General features: G+C 44.8%; 1 protein-coding gene across 1 annotated transcript in view; it reads left to right on the top strand.

Annotated features, from left to right (window-relative positions):
- Positions 1–17694: 17694 nt before the first annotated feature.
- The window catches only part of Tmed10 (transmembrane p24 trafficking protein 10), a 36194-nt gene continuing 27028 nt past the window's right edge, over positions 17695–26860 (top strand). The window contains exon 1 of the mRNA XM_032908165.1: positions 17695–17974. Within this exon, the coding sequence (XP_032764056.1) occupies positions 17750–17974 (225 nt within the window). The 5' untranslated portion in view covers positions 17695–17749. The remainder of the gene's footprint in view (positions 17975–26860) is intronic.

Genomic DNA, 26860 nt, shown 5'->3' with positions numbered 1-26860 from the left:
CAGGGACATGTTCAAATCTCCCAGACTCTGGAGGGAGATTAGAGGAGCTATGTTCAGAGGAACAGGCAGCCCCAAATCACCTGCTTCCGGACTACTGGTCTTCATCCTCAGCTACACAGTGCACTCCCCCCCCACACTGCTGACAAGAGGTGGGGGAGTCACTGCTCCACATACCAGCACAGCCTCCTCAGTAGAAGCCTCATTGGTGATGGGCGTTCAGAGTGCGCAGTGAAGGAGGAAAAGGGAGTAAGGGAACTTGGATGTCAGCACCTGGCCAGGGAAAGGATTCTGGGATTCCTCTCACCTCTCTCCCTATTGGTCTAACCCAGTGGGTTTTTTTTTTACCCAGGGTCACTGAGTACAGCCTTCTGAAAACCTCCACCCACCAAGTCCATTTGCATTACCAGAGAAACTTAGAATTTTAAGACCTGTAGCATAGATAGCTTCATTCCAATTTAGCCATGGGTTGGCAGGGAAGGAGCTAGACCCTAAATATAGTTCATTCTGTATTCCTGGGGGTGTTCCTAGACATTCAAGAGGGAAGAAGGGCACACAACTACTATGTTGTGTTGTGTAATTAATAGTCCGTACAAATTCTAAGCAGTTTATCCTCATCTGGACAGTAGGAAACTAGAGGTTAAAAAAGACAAGAGTAGAGCTGGAGAGATAGCTCCGTGGTTAAGCGCACTGACTGCTCATCCAGAGGTCCTGAGTTCAAATCCCAGCAACCACATGGTGGCTCACAACCATCTGTAATGAGAACTGATGCCCTCTTCTGGTGTGTCTGAAGACAGCTACAGTGTACTTATGTATAATAATTAAATAATAAGAAAAAAAGATAAAAGTACTAATGTGATGGGAATAGCCAAGCATTTTCTCATTGGATTTAAGGTCCACTCCATGAGATGGAGCCAATCTCTGACACTGCTAAAGTGGACAAGACCTAGATTCCACCATTCTGCTGAAGGAACAGAGTAATAAAGGGCTTCCTAATGACATATTGTTATACCCACAAAGCCAAGCATTGCTCACCCCTCCTCAGAGAAGCTGCTCTTCGCAGTAGATGGAAGCTAATTCAGAGACCCACAACCGGACAACGTGCAGAGAGTGAGACACTTCGAGGTAGCCCCTGTCCTAAATGGGGTGTCTTCATCAAACCCCTCTTCCCAAAGCCCAGGGGGTCTATTTAGAAGAGGAGGTGGCAAGATTCTAAGAGCCAGAGGTGGTAGATGACCCCCAAGGAAAAGGCCTCTTCCAGATACAACAGGAAGATATGTGTATGGATTCAGAGGCTGGCAGTGTGCACAAGACCTGGACAGGTTAAACCAGCCTGAGAAGGGGAAGCCCACACCCAGTCCCCTAACCAAGAGGCTATTTACACCTGGGACCTGCTAGGTACAGGAAAACCAGTTTTTTCTAATGGAGTGTCGCTGAGTACATCAACCACAGTCCAGGGCAGCGTCACGCCCAGGATAGTTGGCCACCGCAAAACAGACTCCATGGTTGTTTCTATTTCTGGTTTTTTTTTGTTTGTTTGTTTGTTTTTGTTTTTTTTGCCTGTGCTTTTTGTTTTATTTTGGCGTTGTTTTGTCTTACTGCTTTTGTTTGTTTGAGTCTTTTTTTCCCTTCCTTTCTTCCTTCCCTCCATTCTTCCTTCTTCTTCTTCTTCTTCTTCTTCTTCTTCTTCTTCTTCTTCTTCTTCTTCTTCTTCTTCTTCTTCTTCTTCTTCTTCTTCTTCTTCTTCTTCTTCTCCTTCTTCTTTTTTTTCCTGAGACAAGGGACAGAGGAAAAAAAGATAAACGTAGGTGGGCAGGGAGGTAGGGAGAATCTGGAAGGAGTTGGGGAAGGAGGGAAACATGATCAAAATAAATTATATGAAAGATATTAATAAGCAGTTAAAAAAAAAGACAAAGTAACTTCTCTAAGGTCACATGGCCATCTTGATGAGAGTCAGGGTCTGCCACATACCAAAGCTCGTGCTCACGGCCATGCCTTCTGGTGTTCTTCTCTAGAATCTTCTTCCAGGAAAGGGATCGTTAGCACCACTTCGTTTTCCATGTGAGGTCGAGAGAGACCCATAGCTCTCCAATTCGTCTCCATCACTCAGCGTCCCCTCACGCTTCAACCATGGCTCCCTCTTTTTCCCAATGCTACCAGGGATTGAACCCTGGCATTTTGTATACCAAGCCACTTAAATGCTCTATCACTAAGTAATATATATCCACAGTCATCTATTTTACTATTAAAAAGTTCTTACTGGTATATATTAATTATACATAACAATAGGCTTACTTATGTCATATATATGTATATATTCTGATCTCTCTCTCTCTCTCTCTCTCTCTCTCTCACACACACACACACACACACACACTCACACGACTGCTCTCATTCCTGATATTACCATTACCCTTCCCGTTTAATCTTTCTTTTAATTTCATATCTCTTTTGTGTTATGCTGTTTGTTTTGGTAATCCAGTGAGTTTCATGAGGGTTGTTTACAGAATCAAGAACCCTACTTAGGGTTGTAAATGTTTACAGAAGTGTGGGCACCCGCTTTGAACAAAATGCTCCCCCACGGCCCCACCTTCGCAACCATAAACTTTTTATGGTTCTCAAGGAGGGGTGGGCACTTCTCCTTACTTTTCATTTCAGGATGAGGTCTCACCAGCAAGGACAAGTTCAAGCTGAACTTGGGCTCACTCTGTAGCCCAGAGAAGCTGGGCTCACAGGCCTGTGGCACCAGGCTCAGTCTTCCAGACTTTCGTAGCCCCCCCAACCCCCCATCTCTTCTTCCTGAAAATCCAGGCTGGAGAACTAAGAACCAAACAAGGCCACTCGCTCAGAGGTTGGCTGCTTTGGTTGCTTATTATGCTGGGGAGGTGGTGGGAAGAAACTGTTTTCACTGTGTGTCCTCAAGTGCTGACTGCTTTGCCTGGGGTGCTAGGATTTTGCATGCTGACTCTTCAACAGCGAGACATTTCCCAGCTACCCCGGGCCTGCAGTGATCTCTCCTTGATAGACTGCCCACAGAATTAGCATTTACCCAGAAAACAGTCTTATCCTGAAATGTTTTGTCACGTACAGATACATTACAGCTAATCACGCCCCCACCCACTCACGCCAGTTAACTGAGGGGTTATGTTTCAGTGTCTGGCTGCGGTTTCCGCCTTACCCCAGACACAGCTGAACACTTTGCTCGTTAACACGTTCTCATCACCCGCCTGCTTGGCTGACCTGCCAGCAGGTGGAAACCTCTTGGTTTCTATCTAAAAGGTGGCACCAGTTCTTGGCTCCTGGAGCTAGCTAGTACCTCTATCTTAGGTGCCCGGCCACACCCTTCATGCTTCTAATCTTCCTTAGTTCTCCACAACAACTCAGCACGACTCCCCTGCACAGCTAAGAAAAGTCAGGTTCTGAAAGGGTGAGCGATTCACGCCAAGGTACGATGGTGAGCGAGGAGCAGAAATGGGGTTAGGAGGAAGGCAGGCGGACCACCCCGGAGCATCATACACATACCCACATCTGTGCTTCCTTCCTCTCTGCCAGAACCTCCTCAGGGCATTGACTGGGTTTGGTCTCCCTTGCAGTCCTAGCCAGAACCCTACCTAGAGCAGTTATACAGTAAATGTTTGGTCAGTAAATTATGGAAGGAAGTTTACCCTGATTACTGATTGGGTGAGAACCACTATTGGAGAAACAGGAAGTATTTGCACAGAGATAAGACTGGTGTGCCTGGTGGTAAGCCTATGCCCTGAACCAGGAAGGGAAAAGAAAGTGATCAACAGAGAGGACCTGTGTGGGAAACTTTATCCGGATTGGGAGGAAGGATCAGAGGTGATCAAGAGACCGTGGGTGTGGTAAAAGATGGCAGCTTTGGCTACTGTTGGCATGGAGACCTGTGGGTTCTTCCCATCAGGAGCTATAGAGAGGGAAAATGAGGCGACCTCTCAGTTGACACTGAGTGTACCTGGGGGTATTGGACATACCAGCTGGGCTGCTGGTGTGAGCGGCCTCGAGGCAGAGAAGTTGGGGGTGGAGGCTGGGTCTTGAGCATCCTGAAGGTACATGTGGAAAGAGGTGCCACAGGAAAATGGAGAAGTATTCAATGCCTCTGAGGTCCGGTTCAACACCTCTGAGGACTTTTTCCCTCAGGAGGGAGCAGACCATAGGGTGGTGAAAGGCACGGGGGATTGGAAGTGATGAACTATTGCAAGAAAACTATGTGGTGACCGGAGAGTCAGGGATTCAGAGCTTCCTGGGCCAGAAGAAGCAGGCAAAGAAAGCCTGTGGGGTTGCAGTGAACAGAGTGCTAGTGGAGGTGGAACCCAAACAGATCCTTCCTCGCTTCCACCACTGGCTCTAAACAGAGAGTGCAACCCACCTGTTTTAGCTCCTGTTTGTTGACTGTTGGTATGAAAACCATGACCACAGCAAATGTGGAGAGGAGAGGAGTTTATTTCATCTTATAGTTTGTAGTCCACCATGAAGAAAATCCTAGACAGGAACCCAAGGTCAAAGCCTGAAGCAAACCGCAGAGGACCACTGCGCACTGGCTTGCTCTCAGGTTCAAGGTAAGCTACCTTCCTATCCCCCCACAAGCAAGTCTGATGGAGGCAGTTCTTCAGCTGAGGTCTCCTCCTTTCAGGTGTATCAAATGGACAACCCAGATCGGCCATCACACCCCAGTTTCTTAACTGTTGGGTGAAAGATTATCTCATGTGCCTTACGCCGTTGCTATAACCATGAAATGCAATCTGTAGGAGTCATTAATAAGACCCTATCAGCTACCGAAATCGAGCATGCTCAAGTCCAGTGTCTAAACGGTACAATTTGCACAGAACGTACACACATTCTCCTGCATAATTTAGAGAATCTCTAGATTAGTTATACCACCTGACATAGTGTAAAGGTTTCATAAATACTGTATTGTTTAGAGAATGACAAGTGAAAAAGTCTGTTTATGTTTAGAAGAGACAGTCCCAGAGCTCACAGGCTGCACAGGGGTCAGGTGGCACCTCAGCTATGTTAGAATCTCCCAGGAGGGTGGCTCCGAGGTTGAAAGCACTTGTTACTCACACAGGGGACCACGACTCAGCTCCCAGCACTCACATGGTAGCTCCTAACCATCCGTAACTCCAGTTCCAGAGTGTCTGATGGCCTCTTTTGACTTCTGCGGGCTATATATACATATATAAATATATATATATATACACACACATATATATATACATACACATACACACGCGTGCGCGCGCGTGCAAGACACTCATGTATATAATAAAATAACTTAAAATATGTGTACACATATCTATGTGGATAGACATATATCCCAGAGACACTATTTAAATGACAGACTTCTGGGCACTATCCCAGAGAACCTGATTTGTTGGTAGTGACAGAGGGAGCTGACACAGAAAGGACAGAAATTAATACTTTTTAGCTAACTCTGTAAACAAATTAATTCTGTTATGGATTTCAGAGAGAGAGAGAGAGAAATAGAGGCAAAGAGAGAGACAGAGATAGAGACAGACACACAGATACACACACAGACAGAGACAGACAGAGACATAGAGGCAAAGAGAGACAGAGAGACAGAGATAGAGAGAGATTGCATGGGTGCAGGCATGGACATTTCACAGTGCTGGTCAGGAGGTCAGACGACAACTCTTGTGCGGCCAGTTCTTCACTGTCGCTGGTGGAATCCAGAGGTTGGATTCGGGTCTCTGGCCTCTACCTGCTAACCCATCTTGCTGGTCCTCCTTAGGTAGTCTGATGCAGGAGTTCTAGACAGGAGGGGGAGAAGACATGGCAGGACAGGAATATACTGTAGTACACTCGTAGGTACACTAGTAGTAGGCCTTGTAGAGGCGACTGAGTGCTGTGACACGAGTTAACATCTCTGTACCTGACCTTTAAGGACTGGTAGGACTCTGTACATCCTTCACAATTCTCCATTTGGAGGGTGTGCGGGGGTTAATTGCATCCCCTGAGAGACATGAAGAGGTCCTGATGTCTAGAGTCTGTGAAGGGGACCCGACTAGAAACAGAAGAGGTGATCATTGTGAAGTCTTGAGACCATTCTGGATTACGTGGTGGGTCCTAAATCCAGTGGACATTCCCTTCGTACACAAGAAACAGGTCCGAGGAGGAGAGAGAAAGCTACATGAAGATAGAAACGGACATTAGGATGATGAGGCCAAGAACTGCCTGGAGCCGTCGGGGGATGGAAGGATCTGGAAGCTCACTGGTCCTCAGAGGGAGAGCATCCCTGCCGACTCCCAGAGAAAACATTCTGTTTTAAGCCACTCAGTTTGCAGTTGTTTGCTGTGGCTGTCACCGGCACAGAGGCTTGCATCCAAGGCACACACGTTTCCTGGTAGGCCTTGAGATTCCAAGTAGTGGGAAGTCACTGCCTTCAGGCAGGCGTGGGTTTCCAGGCCCCAAAAGAAGGATGGCCAAAGCACAGCTGTTAGTGACGGAGGGTGGTGGTGCCTGTGGAGGCCTGTTCCTGCTCTCATTTTGGGGGCGCAGAGACTTGGTTTCTTCTTTTCTTTCTTCTTTTTTTTTACACTGTAGTTCAGTGACCTTGAGCTCTCTATGTAGGCCAGGCTGACCTTCAACCCCTGCCTCAGCCTCCTGAATGCTAGAGCTAAAAATGTAAGCCAGCACTATGGTTTAGAAACAGATTTGTTAGAAGTCAAAGCTAAGCTCGGCCCTACCTCTGGCTTCACAAGTTACACAGAAGGAAGTCAACACCACCTACACATAACTATCAGTGTGAAGCCTCTGTGGGAGCGGCACAGCCAGCCCATACCACCGAGCCTTGTTTGGGATGATACTGTAGTGTTACTTTGGTTTCACTCCCAAAGAGGTCACCCCGATGTCCGTTCTGGCTGACGTCTTTTTTGTCCCTGACCAATATGTGGGCAGTGGCTTTTGACCTCTGGCCTAGAGACTGGAATGATTCCTTCCCTCTAGTTGGTGGCTTCTGCTTTAGGGATGAGAACTGTACCAGCTTCGAAAGCCGTCATCCAAAAATGCAGAAGTTGGCCATCTGTAGAAAACGGCACTCCATGCATCATGAAGCCTCATAAAGTATGTCTACACAAAGGTTATTAATACCTCATTTGTCCACAGGCAGCTGTGGCTTTCTGCAAGCCAGAAGGAAAAGCTTTCTCTTGGAGCCTCGGAGAGTTCTTCCTCCAGCCCTGAAGCCCTGCTTCCCACTCCTCCCTCTCCACCAGCACTTAAGCTGGGGGCAAGGGGCCTGCAGGAGTGGGGAAACGAAGCAAGGAACCTTGTCCTGAGGCTGGTATTGCACACGCCCTCCTCCTTCCCAGAGAACAGATGTTGCATTGCATTCTAGGTGAAAGGGCAGTGGGAGCTCAGCGGAAGAAACAGGACACAAACCAAACTGGGAGCTATTTATTGATAAAGGCCTGGAGATTGTCGGGACTGAGACAGAAATGGGCAAGAGTTAGCTGGCTGGGTTTGTTTTCAATTGGATACAAATGGGACCATGGCAATTTTGGTGGTTTTGGTCTTAATGTCCAGGTCACACCCCCATACCAGTAGCATCCAAAAATCTGGGGTTGGAGGCCAGGCATAGCCTCCATCTGTCTGTGTGTCTGTCTGTCTATCATCCATCCCTTTATCTACCTGCCTGCCTTACTATACTGGAGACTGAACATACGGCCTGTTGTGTGTACTGGGGAAGCACTCTATCACTGAGATGTCTCCACATCTCTTTTCACTTTTTATTTCCAGAAAGAGTCTCGCTGAATTACTAAGGCCACACTTAATGCTGTAACCCAGGCAAGGCTTCCATATTTTTTCTTCTTTTTTGAAACAGGGTCTAGTTATATAGTGTAGGTTAGCTTCAAATTTACAGAAGTCCTCCTACAGTCTCCTAAGTCCTGGGATTACAGATGTCTATCACTCTGCCTGGCAAACCCCTTTGCTTCTTTGATCCTGTTTCAGACTCTATGAGTAGCTGCAATTATAGGCCTCAGGAAGAGGCCTGGCCCTTTTGTTGTTTTAATTAAGTACAATTATTATTATGATGGTGGTGGTGGTGGTAGTGGTGGTGGTGGTGGTGGTGGTGGGTGTGTGTGTGTGTGTGTGTGTGTGTGTGAGAGAGAGAGAGAGAGAGAGAGAGAGAGAGAGAGAGAGAGAGAACAACAGAAATTGATTTTCCCCTCTACCCTGTGGGTCCTGTCCTTGGGATCAAACTCGGGTTGTCAGCCTTGGTAGTAGGCTCCTCTACCCACTGAGCCATCTCACTGGCTCTGGCCTGGGTTTTTGAGGTCTCTGTTTGTAGCTCAGGCTAGCTTCAAACTTGCAATCCTTTTGTTTCTGCAGTTCATGTGCTGGGGTTAAAAGCGTACAACACCACACTCGGCTCCAGTTTATTGTTTGTTTTTAAAAAGTTTTCAAAGGATTCCAATGTACAACAAAGTTAGGGCATGATGAGAAGGTGTTATTGCAGGTGTCATGCCTGTGTCTTCTGTTTTTGTTCTCTGAGTTAGGGCTTAGGCACTGGGGATGTTTAAAAGCTGCCTGGCTGGGTTTGGTACGCAGAGGCCAGTCTCATAGATACTCAACAGACAACAGTGAAGCCGACATCGTCAGGGGTCCTGAAGCTGCAGCTCTTTTCACATCCCTCGTGGGACTGAGCTTCCACTGAAGGAAAATGAGTTTTAGTAGGCTTCAAATTTGAGGCCAGGTGAGGACACCACTGTAATCCCATCACTCAAGAGGCTACACAGGAGGATTGACATGAGCTCAAGTCCATTCATGGCTATATAGAAAGATTGTCTCTAAAAAGTAGGAGGTTGGGCTAGTAGGACAGCTCATGTGACGAAAGTACTTATCGCCAAGCCCAATGACGGAAGTTCATCTTCATTGGTGGATAGAGAACTGGCTCCTGAAAGTTGTCCTCTGACCGATGCGCACATACCACGGCATGGGCACACACCACACACACACACACACACACACACACACACACACACAATATAGTTTGTAAGTTACATATCTAGCATAGCCATAGTTAGACACCAGGTGCTAACGACGCAGCGGCATGGTCAGGAAAGTACGTAGGAGGAAATCACAGCTTTCTCAGAGCCAGGAATGAAGGCCTGCTACCAGTGTAATGTCCCACTCCAGGTCACTGAGCTTCAGGTTCCTAGGGCTTCTAATGGTCATCTTAGGTCATCTGAGGATCTAATATATGCACGCTTCAGGCATGGCTGTGTCCAGGTGGAGAGTGTAGCTGATGTTGAGAGAAGATACCCTTTGACTCTGTCTTAATCCTCCTTGGGAGGCCTTAGGGAACTCGAGGGCCACTTCCCAAAGCTCTAAGCAATTTTCCTGTTTCTTTCTGGGTATTTTTTTTATTACTTCTCCTTTGTAGCTCAGCGGGGTTAGGGGGGCATGCGGCTGCCGTTCTCATCTCCCATCATGCACCTCACTTGTTGTTCCCTCCAATTTCTCCTTTACAACTCTCTCTCCTTTCTTGTCTCTCAGTTACTCTGTTCATGTTGGCCCAGTGAACTTTTTAACCTCATGCCTGCCATAGGATTTTGCTTCCCTGGTTTCCAGGAATCCAAATCTCTACCAAATTCTAGGAACAGTGTCCATAAGCAAACAGAACTTACGTGACAGCAGGGGGTTGGGGGAAGACCCTTCTAGACTCACCTTTTCAACGGACAGGATTGTTTTTCTGAAACTTGTGTTTTTAAGGCTCATCTTGCATTTTTTGCTTAAGTCATCTTTAAAATTCTTCTAAGTAAAGAAACTAACATACAGTCAGGCAGCAGTGGCGCAGGACTTTAGTCCGAACACTGGGGAGGCAGAGGCAGAATGATCTTTGAGTTCGAGGCTAGCCTGGTCTAGAGTGAGTTCCAGGACAGCCAGGGCTACACAGAAAAACCCTGTCTTAGAAAAAAACAAATAAACAACAACAAAAAAAAGCACTCCCCCCCCAAAACCAACAAAAAATTAACTGTCATGCAGTAATTACACTCACAAAGGATAGTATGACGTTTTCACACACACACACACACACACACACACACACACACACACGCCGCAGTGGGTAGTGATTAGATAAGGGCGATTACCATATCCACATGATTTTTGGTTTTGTAGTTAAATCTAGATATTTCATAACCTCGGTTCACAGATTTCACTAGAACTTCGAACTTGGTGGGGCAGTGGTGGCACAAGAGTTTAATCCCAGCACTGGGGAGACAGAGGCAGGCAGATAATGGAGTTCAAGTCCAGCTTGGTCTAGATAGCAAGTCCCAGGACAATCAGGGCTACACAAAGAAACCCTGTTTTGAACCCCCACCCCAGGACTTTGATCTTAGCAATGAGAATTTCAAGGCTGTAGCACACACAGCAGGGTCCTGATCTTAGCGTTCTCTGGATACCACTAAGAGGGCATTGATCATTGGGGATAGCTAGCTGGTGAGGGAAATTCATGCTTCCTGTCTATATTTAGCACCATAGAACCAGGGATGCAGCTCTTCAGTTGAGAGCTTACTTCGCAAATATGAGGAACTGGCTTTAATCTCTAGCACCATGAAAAATAAGTTTATTACCATGGGCATCTGAAGAAGATTCTGTATCTTCCTTTTTCAAGCAAAATGAATTGAGGGAAGATGCTCTAAGTTTTAGTAGTAACTATTAACATCATTGTGCATGTTCTGGAAGACTTAAGTCTTCATGTGACCCATGCTGCGTTACTAATGTTAGTTTGGGTAGAGAAAGACTACTTATGAATATAAAACTTCCCAATGGAGTGGGAACTAAATACTAATTTTATCAAGTGTAGTGGCAAATCCTATCTGACAGCTGGCCATCTCTATTTTCAGCTCTACACTGACTCACTGTATGGTTTCAGACAAGTCACTTAACAGCTTTAGACCTCAGCTTCTCTGTATGAAAAACCGGTAATTAAAACACTGCTGAAGAGGGGAACTAGCATTTATTGAGCAACTGCTTTCTGCCCGTCATGTGCTGGGTGCTCTGTTTTATGCTGTAGTGTTTCATTCAATCATAAGTTAAATATTTGTTGAACACTTACCATATCGAGGAGAATATGCCTAGCCCCAGAAATATATCGGGTCCCAAACAGTCTTAGCTTTCCCAGTGAAGTGGGAGTAGATACACATGAAGAGAAATAGACAGGGCATGGACGACCACTGTGCAGGTACTGAAACAAGAGAGCATGCTAGGAAGTAGGCTGAGGATGGGGTTATGTGCAGGGGGGTGAGCTGCTGGGGGTGTGTGTGTGTGTGTGTGTGTGTGTGTGTGTGTGTGTGTGTGTGTGAGAGAGGAGAGAGAGAGAGAGAGAGAGAGAGAGAGAGAGAGAGAGAGAGAGAGTAAGCACTGGGACCTACATAACGAGAAGCAAATTGTAGAGTCCAGAGTCTACAAGACCCGAAGAAGAAAGCTGCAGGGAGACCCGTGTGTTGGAGTGTAAGCTGTTTGCAAGGCTGGGTGGCCAAGTAGGATGTGAAGGAAGTCATCACTGGGAAGGACAAAATTAGAGGTTGCAGTAGCCTTGTGAGCTGAAGTAAGCTGCTTAGATTTTACTCTAATTGACCTAATTCACTTAGGGGACTAGAGACAGCTCAGCAGTTAAGAGCATTGGCTGCTCTTCCAGAAGACTCTGGTTTGAATCCCAGATCCCACAAATCGGCTTACAACCGTCTGTAAGTTCAGTTTCAGGGGATCTGATGCCCTCTTCTGGCATCCACGGGCACCAGGCAAACACGGGGTGTCCAGGCATACATGCAGACAGGCGAAACGCATTCAACAACAACAACAACAACAACAACAACAACAACAACAACAAATAATAATAATAATAATAATAATAATAATAATAATAATAATAAAAGCTTTGAAAAGTCACTTTGTAATAATGTGATGGTAGGTTGGCAGGAAGAAAAAGCAGGAACAGTAAGAAGGTTGCCTTGGTGGGAGGAGCAGAATACTTTTCATAAAGATCAGATAGTAAAGGTTTCAGGTTTCATGGGTCACAGAAGTTTTCTGCCACACATTCTGTTCTTCCTTTTTTAAACAGACCTCTGAAAATGTGAAAAGGAAAAAAACACCCCACATTCTTAGCTCTTAGGCAATACCGAAACAGAAGGTCCCAGGCCTGATTTGATCTGTCTGTCTGAGCAGTAGTTTGTAGCCTCTGGCTTAGAGAGGAGAAACTGATTGTTATCTATGTAGGACACAGAACTGATAGGATTTGCTGATGAACTGCCTGTGTATGGAAAGAATGGAAGAAAGAGGAAGCAGGGATGGTTTCAGGCACTGGGTAGAAGGTGATGCTGCTTCCCGGGCCAGAGGAGGAGGAAGCAAATTTGAGAGGCAAAGGAGAGGGGAAATCAGGAGTTACTCATCCACGCGGAGTTCTTGAGCCAGGCACTGGATCTAGACTCTGCAGCTTAGGACAGAGGTCAGAGCTAAAGCTCCATGTCTGGAAGTTATCAGTCTGTGGATGAATTTAAAGTCATGGGGTTGGGTGACATCACCCAGAGAACAGCACAAATGTTCCAGGGCCAGATCCGCAGGGCTCCAGCACTTAGAGGACCCATTGATGGGATCCTTGGAATTGGCCGCTGTGTCAAAGAATGAATATGACACACGGCAAATACTGCCAAACTGCTTTCCAAAGGGGTCTTTTGTATTTCCCCAGGAACTAGCATGTGTTGGCTCTGTAAACATCCATTGTGTGGAGGACTTTACGTGTGAGTGGGAAGGGCTGTGGAAGCCATGGATCCTTGTAGGTTGATGTCCGGAACGAGTTAACTGAAAGGTTAGCTTGTTAAAGTGGGCAGCCCAAGAGGCCCAAAGGGCTTTCCAAACACAGAAGCACCCACCAAATTTGTTACAAATGCCCCCACACACACACTATATAAACCTGCCTAGCCTGGAACTTACCATGTAGACCAGGCTGGCCTCAAAATCACAGAGATCCACTTGTTTCTGCCTCCCAAGTGCTGGGAGTAAAGGCATTTGCCACTGTGCCTAGCCCCCAAATGCCAAATTTTAATAAGGGTTTCTGATTCACTGAGTGAGGTGTGTTTTAAGCATGCTCCTTCTTGTATAAAAGAAAAGATTTAAAATGTGTGGCTTAGGGATACACTAGATGTTTCTTAACCCCCAAAGGCTTCTGTGGCTCAGGAATTGTAGGTGTATCTGGCTGGGCAGGTTTCAGGATGATCGACATGTCGGCTCTGGACTGCTGGTCGGGAAGACGCATTTACCCTGGCTATGGCACACTTTCTATTCCAGCACCAGTTCCAATGAGACTTTCTCTCACACAAATGTAAGAAGGTAACCTCTTCAATGCAAATTTGGAGCTTAAAGTTTTGGTTCCCACTGGGTGGTGGTGGGAGGTAGAGGCAGGCAGATCTCTAAGTTTGAGGGCAGCCTGATCTACACAGTGAGTTCCAGGACAGCCAGGGCTACACAGAGAAACCCTGTCTGGAAAACTAAACAACAGAAAATGGTTCGGTTCCCTAGAGCTGTTTCCTGTTCTCTAGCTCCACAGTATAGAGGCGAGATAGAGTTATTCTGTGTCTTTCTACAGACACATCTTCCAATAAGGGGAAATAGCTAGGTGTGGTAGAACGTGTCTGTGATTCTGACAGGAGGCTGAAGCAGGAGGGTTGAGAGTTCACCATCTGGGTTAAATATGGAGACCCTGTTCCAAGGAAACAAAAGCAGAAAACTGTGCATAATGTTGGTGAGACTGAAGTCAGTTAGATGCACCAGTATTCAATAAATTGGTGTGAAAATGGCTAGAGAACAAAGAGAGGGCTTCGCTGTTAGGCATTGTACCAGGAACCAAGAACCAGCCTCGCCTTCTTCTAGCACTTACTGTGCCTGAGGGGCAAGCATTACTTTGGGTTAAGAAGTGAAAGCAATGAAAAGACAAAAATCCTTGTTCTTACAAAAAAAGATACTGTGCTAGGGAGGCAGGGAAGGAAGTACAGGGACTAAGAAGAATGGGAGTTGAGAGGGAAAATAAATGAGAGAAGGCAGAGCTAAGGGGAAGGTGGGAAGACACAGGACCAGACAGGGTTCAAGAGCGCCATGTGATACCGGAAGGAACTCGGGTTTTCAGCCTGTTTTCTCCATTTGAAAAATATAGTGTCCTTCAGAGGATGGCTCTGACCTTTGTCCCCTTTTCTTTTCCTGACACAGGATCTTCACACAGATATGACAACCTGGCCGTCCTGAAATTCAACACGCAGACCAGGTGGCTCTTAAACTCAGAGAGCGGCTTGCCTCTGCCTCCTAGTGCTGGGATTAAAGATGGCGACCGCCACACCTGGCCCTTCATCACTTTTACGCTTTGCGATTGCGTTGCTGTTTTACATTTATTTATTTATTTATTTATTTATTTATTTATTTATCCATCTAGCTATCTCTTTATTGTCTGTGTGGAAGGGTGGTAGTCTACCACGTGGGTCCCAGGAACCTTGCTCAGGCTTTCATGCGAGGTAACAAGTACCACTTTACCCTTGGCTCTCTCTGAGAGAGAAGCCTGGGATTCTGAATACTGACAGATTCTAAATTCAGGCTATTCTGAACTATTTCTCAACTAGGCTCTTTTGGGATTTTTTTATGCCTGGGCACTGTTCACTTACAGAATGCTAAGTCAGTTTGACCAGAAATCCCCTTTATTCCAAATATTTCCTTTTTTTAAAAAGATGTATTTATTCATGTATTTTCTGCAGGCCAGAAGAGGGAGTCCGATCTCATTATAGATGGTGTGAGCCACCATGTGGTTGCTGGGAATTGAACTCAGGACCTCTGGAAGAGCAGCCAGTGATCTTAACCTCTGAGCCATCTCTCCAGCCCTCCTTAGTTTTTTCTACCTTGTGACTAAGCCTCCTTCCCCATGAATTCCTACCTTCCCTTGTATTAGGAGTTGAAATGAAGCTCTCTCATTATATCAGTGAGATACAGTCTCCACAGTTCCAGTGGATAAAGTATCACAGTTCTCCAACCTAAGCAAATCCGATTCATTTTAAAATACTACCCAAGTTTCTTAGCATCTCACATTCTGTTTCTTTATCTGAAAAATGAAAATGTCTAAATTATCCTATAGGGCTTTTGAAAATATCAGATGAGATCATTTCGGCATGTGAAATAGACCGTGTCTGGTGGCAGATGCCTGAACTTAGCAGAGACAGGAGAATCACCTCGAGTCCCAGGCCAGCCGAGAGAGCCTGACTCAAAAGAAAAAAATAGATATTAAAAAAAAATGTGGTCTATTGTGTAAAAGGTAAGATGAAAAGGTGTTGAAAACACATGCACAGGTAATTTATAGGTTACAAATCTCTTGCTAATGGTCAGAAGATCCCTAAAACTCGAGTGAACAATGAATTAGAATAGTTATATGTTGATTTCACTGCAGGGGGAGGGGCTATGCAAATTATCAAGATATACTCAGTTGACTGTCAATCTTAGATTAAGGCTAAAACAATCGGACCTACTATATAGTATTTGCTAGATTTTAAAATGTCTAACAACTCTTATTATGTTTGTGCTTGCTTTGTTTTCAGACTTCTGTTCCAGGAAAGGAACCAGGTAGAAAGGAGTTGTAAAAATTGAAAACGAAACGAAAGGACATTTATTTATTTATCAATCCATCTATCTCTTTTTTGTCTGTGTGGAAGGGTAGTACTCCAAGAACAGCTTCTGGTTTCTAAATTACTAAGGGCAGACAAGTTATCTTCTCATGTTTTTGCTATTGTTGAAGAGACATTGATCGAAGTAGATTACACTTACACACATAGGCTACAGTTTATTCTTTGGTGCTGTAGTATCTGCTTTTTGAGACATGTATCCCAGGCTGGCTTGGAACTCACTATATAATCCAAGCTGGCTTCAACCTCAAGCCCATCTTTGGGCTAAAGAGATGGCTCAGTGGTTAAGAGCACTGACTGCTCTTCCAGAGGTTCTGAGTTCAAATCCCCAGCAACCACATGGTGGCTCACAACCGTCTGTAATTGGATCTGATGCCCTCTTCTGGTGTGTCTGAGGACAGCTTCAGTGTACTCAGATATAATTTTAAAAAAAGAGGGGGCATCCTCCTCCCTCAGCCTCCCAAGTCCTGGGATTACAGGCATGTTATATTGAGTGTATACTGGTATATTTTCAGCGCCATAACACTCGTTATGGTTGGAGCATAAAGATGTTAAACTTTTGTTCTGGTTCTGAGACACAGCCTCACTATGTATGTAGCTCTGGCTGTCCTGGAACCCAACATGTAGACTAGGCTGGCCTCCATTCAAGGAGATACGAGTGTCTCTGCATCCCAAGTGCTGGGATTAAAGGTGTGTGCCACTATGCCAGGCACTAAATATCTTTTACATCGACAAATACTATATAGTAATCATTTTATTGAGAACTAGTTTGATTATTTATCCCTGATTTAGCATAAGATTGTTGTCTATTGCTTTATTTATTTTATGGATATGAATTTTGCCTGTGTGTTTGTTTGCTTTTTGGGTTTTCAAGACAGGGTTTCTCTGTGTAGCCCTGGTGGGATTAAAGGTGTGTATCCCCATTGCTTGGTGCTGTCTGTTGATCGCACAGGATGTACTTCATTAAATACACTAGACACACTGAGTGTAGTGTCTCTATAGGAAATCAAGAGTGAATGGACGAGTCCTATATAAATCAGTTTACTACAAAAGAGCAGGGCAGTGGTGCATGCCTTTAAACCCAGCAGAGAAGGCAGAGGCAGGTGGATCTATGTGAGTTCAAGGCCAGCCTGGTCTATAGAGTTCTAGGAGAGCGAGGGCTACACAAAGAAACCCTGTCTCGAGAAATCAAACCAAACCAACAACAACAACAAAAAAAACCTATTGGAGGTACAGAACATGCTCTGGAAACATGCTGTTTCCTCCCCTTAACAATGCTCATCTGGTAAAATAATATTTTATGCTCATCTCTGACTGGACCAAAACAAAAATTCAAATGTTGGTTGGAGTGCAGCCTTATCTCAGAAGACTATTGATGTTAAAGAAACAAACAAACAAATAAATGCATTGTGAACACCAAACTTGCATCAGGCCAAACACTCGGTTCAGAGGCATTAACTGGATACCTGACAATTCACATTCACCTGTTGACCTCTACACATTCTTCTCTGAGTTAGTGGCCCACACTCACTAAAAGCCAAATTAAAATTTTCTTTTGTGTTTTTCCTTTTCAGTGCTTCATTGTCTCAACATCTATCAGAGTAAGCGTTAGGACACCAAAATTCACTTTGTGCCTTAGCCCGAAGTCTAAGCAGCCGGTGGGCGGGCTCAAAGAAAGGCCTTGTGGCTGTTTCTTATTGGGGCCTGGTTGCTATGGTGTCACCGATTTTAAAAACTCGCATGAACCACTTCCGGGGGGCTTAAAACAATTACTTCCGGGGCTGCCCATACTTACAATGGTTCGCTCCTAAGTCTTTTACCACAACAAAAAATAAAACTTGTACGAAAAACTCCTGGGAACTCCTCTATAGCCCCTTAAACCCGTGGTTATGACATACTATCAAATGTGTTCTTCCTTTTAAAACTTATTTTACATTCCTTTTCTGTTAGCCAATCTCCAAAATGGCGCGGACGGCCTCGCCAGGTTAGAGGCGAGTCACGTGGGTTCCCCCGGTTCCGGCGCGCTAGAGGCCCCGGGTGGTGAACGAGACTCCGGCACCATGTCTGGTTTGTCTGGCCCACTATCCTGGCCTGGCCCTCTCCTGTCCGCCTTGCTCCTTCTGTTCCTTCTCGGCCCCAGCTCGGTCCTCGGCATCTCCTTCCATCTACCCGTGAACTCTCGGAAGTGTCTCCGCGAGGAGATCCACAAAGACTTGCTGGTGACGGGCGCGTACGAGATCACCGACCAGTCTGGGGGCGCTGGCGGCCTGCGCACCCACCTCAAGGTGCGGCCACGGGCGGCGCGGTGGCGGGCGGCAAGAGGGCAGGCGTCGTCCGGGGGAGGCTGAGGTTGGGGGAAGCCGGCGGGCGGAGGCTGGGGCTTGGCCTGGCCTCCCCCCAACCCCATCCCTGAACGCTAAGTACGCGCGGTGGGGACCGCCCCTTCACCCGGCGCGTTGGGGTTCGCGGGGCGGGGCTGCGCGCCAAAGTCGGGGCCCTTGGAGGGGCAGAGAGGCATTGGCGAACCTAGCGTCTAGAGACCTAGGGCTCTTTCGACTTCGGGCTGTCATCAGGGTTTTGTGTCTGTGAAGTCTCGAGAATCGTGCAATAACGTGATCTTTCTGAGAAATGTGTAGAGCATCAGTGGGGTTTGACATCATAAGACACCTCAACACCTACAGAATAAAGCAGACAATAACGTTGTCCGTGACTAATAAAATTTGTTATTTATTAAGCATCTGAAGTGTCACTTCCTGTGCCACATAAGGTTGTGCGTTTAGTTCAAACACTACCTTATGGAACACGTGGGTACCATTGACCTCATTTATATAAACACAGAAACTGAGGCTCAAGTAGATGACTGAACAATCGTTGGAGATGGAATTGGATGGAAACGTGCTAAAGTCTTCCTTTGATTTATTATTCCTGGGATTTATTATTGATCACACAAGATGGTCATAGTCTCTAGTCCCATCAGTTAGTTACACCAGGGTAATCTGGATCCATGTATGCTGACAGCTACTTTACTTAATGCCGTATGGTTCTGGTTTTCAGTGGAGTTTTGCTTGGCCAGATTTTTGAGTTGTTAATAGTTGAGTTGGTTGGGTTCTGCATAATCGTGTTCATTCACAAAAAGCACTAGTAAATTTTTTGTTTCTTTTTAACAGAAGGAAAACTTCATATTCTTAAGCCAAATACAAACAGTTTGCTTAAGGTTTCTTTTTTAACTATTTATTTTGTTTTATGCATATAAGTGTTGTGGCTGCATGTTTGTACGTGTACCTTGTGGGTGCCTAGAGCCCATGGAGGCCAGAACAGGGCATTAGATTTCCTAGAACTGACATTTAAGATAGTTATGAGCCACCATATGCGTGCTGGGAACCCAAGTTGGGTCTTTTGAAAGTGCACTAAGTGATCTAAACCTCAGAGCATCTCCAGCCAGGAACAGTTTTGTTTTAACAAGCTTTAGTCATATTGTTTCTATTTAAAGTATTGGGCCATGGTAGTGATAGTGTAACAAACTTTATTTAGGAGAGGAAAAACCGGACAGCTCTGATTTTTCCCGGCTATTGTTTCGTGTGCCATCTTTTTAATTATCCCTCTAAATATTGAACTGTCAACCAGGAAAGTCGTGGTGGTACATTTTAAAGACACAGATACAATGTTTGGGGGTTGGTAATGCTGGCCCCAGAGTAGAAGAGGAGTGGTGCCTACAATCCAAGAAGCTGAGCTCTTCAGCCTTGCTGTCTCTCCTTGAGTCCTGTGTTTGAAAACCCTTCCTGGGCTCACTGCTGCCTGTCTGACACACGTGCTGTCGTGCTCCTCCTCATGAGATCTGTCTTGAAACTTCATATGTTGTTAGTTTCCAATTTGTGTTCCAAACAGAGTCCCCTGAGCAGTACTCTCTGTAACTGCCTCTGCTTATTCTTAGTCTCCCTATCAGTAGCCTTTCCTAAGGGTAGGAATTGTTTTTCTGTTCATATTTTCTAGAGTGTTCATATGTCACCTTGCTTCTAGTAAGCATTCAGCAAACAGGAACCGTGCATGGTCCAGCCTTCCAGTAGTGAATATCTGGGCATGGGCCAGCGCCTAGCAAAGGGGTATCACCAGCAGGAGTTTGTGCTTCAACTCACTAGTATTTCACCCACACTCAGTTATCCTCCCTTTGTCTGCTGTGTCTCACTCCTAACCATCTTAATTGGACTACTGGAATCTTAAACCCAAAAGCCAAGTAGATAACACCTAGGAATGAATTGAGCTGGATACTTAAAAAGAAAGAAGACCGGAAGCAGCTGTGTTAGTGTGGTGTCACTGGCATGGTGGAGATGTGAACGTGGAGGGAGCATCTTTGTTTGGTTTGAGGCCTCACTGGAAGCCCGGGTTGGCCTGGAGCCCTCTATCCTTCTACCTCAGCCTTGCAAGTGCAGGGATTGTACTCGCTCGCTCATGATGAAACTTGCCTTGCAAACACATGGGCCCTTTTGTCCCATCTGGCTTTTCAAGTGAAATAAAAAGTAAAAATTATGATGTCAAAGTCCTGAGTTTTATCACCAACACAGGGCAGTGTTTTATTTTCATTCTTATGAAGAATGTATCCATTTGCATGTTACCCAGAGTTTGCAACTATTCAGGATCCATACTTGTTTAATCTTCATCCTTTTCCTTTTATTATTTTTAGTTAAATTGTCTCAATTCCAGGAAACCCCCAGTATTAGTATTTCAGTCTAGCTGATGTCAGCTTGAATCTCTTAAAAAAAAATAGGAACATGACTACTGTGTTTTATAGCCATATAAAACACCCTTTCAGAAATAACGGTGAGTTAGGTGCGGTTGTGTGTGTCTGTAATCCTGAGGAGACTGAGGGAGAAGGGTTAGGTAAGTCCAGGCTGAGTGAGGTAAGATCGTTGAAGCCCGTGAGTATGAGAGCTGTCTGGTTTAACATGTTCAGATCCCTCTCTCAAAACAAAACACATGAAATCCCGTCATGATTCCTTAATGTCATGTGATACTCAGAACATATTAAGATTTCACCACCCATGGACTGGTAGGATGTTTCAATAGGTAAAGACGTTTGTCATTAAGCCTAAGTTCAACTGTTAGAACCCACGTGGTAGGTAGAGAGAATCAACTCTCAGAAGTTGTCCTGTAAACTTCCACATGTACACATGTGCATAACTTGCACATACATAATAAATCATAACAAAAAATTTTAAATTCCCCACTTGTTTAAAAAAGATTATTTAAAATTCGTGTGTTGGGGCCAGAGAAGTGGCTTGGCATTAAGAACAATACTACTCTTACAGAGCACCTCAGGTTCCTGTTACCTGCGTCTGGCAGCTCACACCTCCCTCCCCATATTTCTTGTAAAAGGATAAGGAATAAATATGTAATCAGGTTCAGTTTTCTCCTTTTGCTGTGAATACTTGACAGCTGGTGCTATATGGGGCCTGGGATGTAGCTTATTAATAGAGCACACTTCCCTCGCGTTCCAGACTGACAAAGAAGTCTGCTTACCTCGTGGATAGTGCTCTGCACTTCATGTGGGATCAAGAAACACAAGGGCATTTTCCATCTCCCTCTGATCTGCTATCGATTCATAAGTTCAAATGTATTTTAGGGTCCTACTGATGTCACAACACATTGCCATGAATTTAAAGGCTAGAATGATGGCACTAAATTTAATAGTCAGTGTTTTACTATGTGGAGTGGAGTTAGAGAAGAGGAAGGCAGGGGATTTTCAAACCAGAAGAAGAGATTTTTTTGGTTTAGTTTTGATTTTTCTCAGACAGGGTTTCTCTGTAGCTGTGGCTGTCTTAGAACTCACTCTAGCTAGCCTTGAACTCAGAGACCCACCTGCCTCTTCCTGAGTACTGGCATTAAAGGTGTGCTACCACTGTGAAGCCGAGATTTTTTTTTATTATTGTTGTTGTTGTTATTATTATTATTATCATTATTATTATTATTATTATTATTATTAATGGTAAAGGCAGGGTCTCATTCTATAGCTCTGGCTGTCCTGGAACTCAATGTGTAGACCAGGCTGGCTTCACACTCAAAGATCTGCTTGCTTTTGTCTCCTGACTGCTGAGGTTTTTTTTAAACAGTCTTCGTAGCACAAGCTGGCCTCAGCCTCTCAAGTGCTGTGGCTGTGAGGCATGCAGCACCGCGCCTGCACAGACACTGTTTGAACATTTGTTCTGAAATGGAGAGAAAATATTTTTATCTGCACTATGGCTATCAATATAGTAGTTTGTATTTTATCTTATGACAAGATGCTGCTCTGTTTTTCAGTGATTGAAAGAAGACCATTTGATTACCCCAAATTTACAATTCACACAAGCAGGGCAAATGCGAGTTTATACTTTTAGATTTTATTTAACTTTATTTTTATAAGCATTGGTGTGAGGGTGTCAGATCCCCTGGAATGGAAGTACAGACACGTGAGCTGCCGTGGGGGTGCTGGGAAGGACTCAGGAAGAGCAGTTAGCGCTCTTAACCACTGACCCATCTCTCCAGCTCTGACTTTATACTTTTTAATGAATAGTTCTCAGAGTATGGATTTTTTTTTAAAGATTTATTTATTATATATAAGTACACTGCAACTCTCTTTGGACACACCAGAAGAGGGCATCAGATTCCATTACAGATGGTTGTGAGCCACCATATGGTTGCTGGGATTTGAACTCAGGACCTCTGGAAGAGTAGTGAGTGCTCTTAACCGCTGAGCCATCTCTCCAGCCCCCGGATTTTTTTTTTTTTTTTTTTTTAAAGACAGGGTTTCTCTGTGTATCTTTGACTGTTCTGTAGATCAGGCTGACCTTGAACTCAGAGATCTGCTTGCTTTTGTCTCCCTAGTGCTAGGATTAAAAGCATGCGCCATGACTTCACAGTGGACTTTTTTCAACATCTATTTCTATGTAGTGTATGTATTGTATATTTATGTAGAAGCCCTCAGCAGCATTGCAACCATAGTATCTACGAACTCGGCTCTGCTTCCTGAAGGCTCAGATTCTACCTCAAGGGCTCCTACAGTATCCTTTCTGCTTCAAAAGCCTCCCCAAGCACGTAGCTCCTGTTTCCATGTCAGGCCGCAGTGCAGGTCTGTGATGAGCCTACGGCTTATTAAGTTGGCCTATTCTTGGCTTTGGGGTACCTCCTATGTGGGGTACCTCTTATATGCTTTGGTTATATACTGCTTGACAGGACAGCCTTCTTGGTGTAGTGTGGTACTTTCTTATTAATATCTATAATGTCATAATGCCTCCATAATGTAGTTTTCTTTATCTATATCTATCTATCTATCTATCTATCTATCTATCTATCTATCTATCTATCTATCTATCTATCTATCTATGATTTTTTTAAAAACAAAATCCTTTACTGAATTTGGATCTCCCCAAGACTGGCTATCAAGCAAGCTCTAGGGCTTCTCCTGACTCGGCCTCCACAGAGCTGGGATTGTAGGCATGCACTCCCTGCTGCATTTGGCTTTTTAAGTGGGTGCTGAGGAGCCAAACTCAGGTCAGGTGCTCATTTTACTGTTGTCTGAGCCATCTCCCCCAGCCCCTATATTTTTTGCTTGTTTGTTTGAACATGGGGACTCTGCATAACTCACGCTGAGCTTGAATTTACTGCAGTCCCTCTTGCCTGTTGGGATTATGAGAATTTACCACAATGCTCAGCTCTCTTATTTTTCTTTTCTAGGATTGGGGGAAGGGCTTGAGATAGTGTTTTATGTAGCACAGGATAACAGAGGATGACTCTAAACTCCTGGTCCTCCTGCCTCTGCCTCCCAAGTGCTGGGATTACAGGGGAGAACCACCATCCCTGTAGAACAGTGAATGAAGAGAGTCCGGATCTCCATCATAGATTTGAACTGAATTGCTAGCAACGGCACTAAGTGTAGAGTGTGCAGGCTCAGTTCCTTAGTCCCTCTCATGAGGCCCTATGTAAGGTGCAGTGATGGTAGAGCTCAGGGAGTTAAAACAGCTGAGCTGAGTGAGACTGTATTCAGGGAACCTGTTGGCCTTTGTTCCACTGAGTTGTTCTCTGGCCTCATGTGGGATTGAAATGACCAGATGTGCAATGATTCTTTTTGTTTTGTTTTTTTGGTTTCTAGCCCTGGCCATCCCAGAACTCACTTGCTAACCAGGCTGGCCCAAACTACTCTAGATTCACCTGCCTCTGCCTCCCAGGGATTAAAGGCCTGTGCCACCAACGCCATTTTTTAAAGTCAATCAATCAATCTCTCTATCTCTGTTCCATTGTTTGGTTTTGCTTCCCTTTCTTCCTCCTTCCTTCCTTCCTTCCTTTCTTCCTTCCTTTTTTTTTTTTTTTTTTTTTTTTTTTTTTGAGATAGGGTCTCACTATGTAGCCTTGGCTGACCTGGAACTCACTCTGTAGACCAGGCTGGACTCAGACTCATAGAGCTCTGCCTGCCTCTGCTTCCCGAGTGCTGGGATTAAAGGTGTGTGCCACCACTGCCCAGTGATTTGGAAGGTTTTAATGAGAGGGGTTCTGAGTATTCTACTTGTGATTCTTCTACTTATTTAAAAATATTTCTTTAATATTTAGTATTTTCCCTACCTGATTTATGAGTTATAGTGGAAATAACAAAGATAAAATATAAAGTGGAAAAAATGGTTCTCAGTAGTGAAAAGTCAAGGAGGACGTGATTGGTGGGATAAAGGATATTTGAGTGGTCTGGGTAGCTAGCCATGGTGTGTGTGGGCGTCTCATGCAAAGGCTTGTTTCAGACACACTTTGTGTTGGATGTCCAACTGTACCTCATCACTCTCTTCCCCACTCACTGCACAGCATGAGTGGTGCTGACCCATCCCTAGTACTAAATTGTAAAGACTTTGCTACCCATGTTTGAGGCTGGAAGTGTCCCCTCCCAATCCACAGTAATATAGATGTCATCTTGCTGCTTAAGGACCTAATAAGAGCTGTCATGGGAGCTGATGGGTCTAAGTATAAGGACTGCAGACATGAACATCCATGCTGGACAATGTGAGTAGATACATGTAGTGCATGTAAGTTTCCAGGTTCTTAGGAGATTACAATGTTGAGAACATTTCTGTACTGTAGAGGGAAAACAGTAGCATACTTGCTTATTTCTCAGAAGAAGCCGCTCTTTTATCAGTCACTACCATGTGAATCCTTACTTGGGCTCACCTTTTTTCTTTAGGGAAAATATGGCCCTTTAAATTGATATTTATAATGTAACTATTACCAGTGGATTAAAGATTAAAACCAGACCAATAACAAGGTGGTTTGCTACAGAAGGCCACCTGGTAATTAACATAGGATCGCATTACAGTCTAGTTTCTTTTTGTATTACATAGAAATCTTTAGCTTTTACTTGAGCCTTGACCTTGTATTTCTTTCTTCATAAAAGTTAAAGGATAATGTTTCTTCTTTGAACTCTTACACAGTGACCAGTTGTCTACAGCTTTGTGTCTTCTAAGTCATCTAGAAAAGGGGACTGCTTAGATTTTGAAATCAGTGATAACTTCTGAAGTCACGAGTCCAGCTTTTAGGAAATAGAACAAATTATAAAAGTAACCTGGAGGGGTACAGTGATTTTGCCAGTTGCTGACTGGTGGTTGATGCTAAAGCACTGCAGCCTAGACAGTAGGGCCCTCTGTGAAATCATCCAGCTGGACACAGACCAGAATTTGGGCCTCAGACTTGAGGGAGGTTGATGTCATCTGCTTTATCCTGCGCCCCAACTTCATTGTTCAGCATAGTGTGTGGGAAATCAAGGGACTAGTTGTTAAAAAAGAACAAGGCTTTGTTTGTGCCTAAAAGGGTCATGCTGGAGGTTTTTACCGTAAATAACTCTGGAACAGTATGAAAAAAAACATTTGATCTGGCTTCACCCCCGCAGAAGTGTTGTTAGGGCAGCAACTGCTCCTTCATTCTCATCCTCTCCCTCCCTCTCTCCTTTCCTCTCTTCTTTCCTGCTCTCCACCCCTTCCAGTTAAGCCTATTTATCTTAGCCTGTGGTAAGTTAGTGTAGCAGATGCTGATAGAAGTAGGAAGAGAGAGAGCATCTGCCTGCTGTCCCAGCAGGGCCTGGAAGTTACCATCTCTGCATCTCAGCAGCTGCACAGGAACCCATCCTTGATCACATTAGCTTAAGCAGTGTGAGCACACTGAAAGAATTTAGTGTTGGGTGCTGCTTACTGTGTAAGTTTGGTTTGTTCTCAGTATAATCTACATGATCTTCTGACTTCAGAAATACAGGTGATAGACTTGGTATTTGCTCTTGACTGAAAAATCAGGGTAGGGGCCAGAGAGATGGCTAAGTGGAATGTATGCGTTAGCATGCTTTCAGAGGGCTTGAGTTTGGTTCCTAGCACCCCACTGTGGGGTTCACAACCATCTGTAACCATAATTCTGGAGACGCCTGCACCTTTACACAGACATACATAATTAAAAATGAAAATAAGTTTTACAAAAGAAAAGAAAGATCAGTAAATTCTGTCAGTGCTCTTCGCTTTTAAGATACATTGGCAACTTGTGGTTTACATGTTCCTTTGTGCAGGAAGTTGAACTAGATCGTCTAGAATACTCACTTTACCTAACTGCCCCCCTCTCCCCGCTCCACCCCGCCTCAACTTAAGACGGTAGCCTAGGCTAGGCTCAAACTTGCTATGTAGCTGAAGATAACTCTTCCATTCTTCCTCTTTTTCTCAAATGTTGGAATTGTAGGTATAGATTACTACCCCTGGCTCTGCACATGCCTGTGTGTGTTGTGTGTGTGTGTGTGTGTGTGTGTGTGTGTGTGTGTGTGTCTGTCTGTCTGTCTGTCTGTCTTGGTGCTCACTGTAGTCTGAGGCTGGTCTCAAAGTTGATCAAATGCCTCACAAGTGCTAGAATTACAGGCATGAGCCAGTAGGCCTAGTTTCCTGTCGGATTATTCTTGTAATTTATTCCTTATCAGATTAAAACCCACATTCCAGAAATGCTAGAGTTCAGCTTGGATTCCTTACTGTGTTGGTTAGGGTTTCTATTGTGATAAAACATGAAAAAGCAGCTTAGGCTTACATGTAGTCCAGGAAGCCAGGGCAAGAATGTGGAGGCAGAAACTGAAACAGCTCATGGTGGGATGGGGCTCACTGGCCTGTTCGTCGTGGGTTGCTCAGTTTGTTTTCTTTCTATTA

The sequence above is a fragment of the Rattus rattus genome, chromosome 7, assembly GCF_011064425.1.
Source record: "Rattus rattus isolate New Zealand chromosome 7, Rrattus_CSIRO_v1, whole genome shotgun sequence".
Taxonomy (NCBI): Eukaryota; Metazoa; Chordata; class Mammalia; order Rodentia; family Muridae; genus Rattus; species Rattus rattus.
The sequence above is the reverse complement of the archived record's forward strand: the minus strand, read 5'-3'. Positions and strand labels throughout refer to the sequence as shown.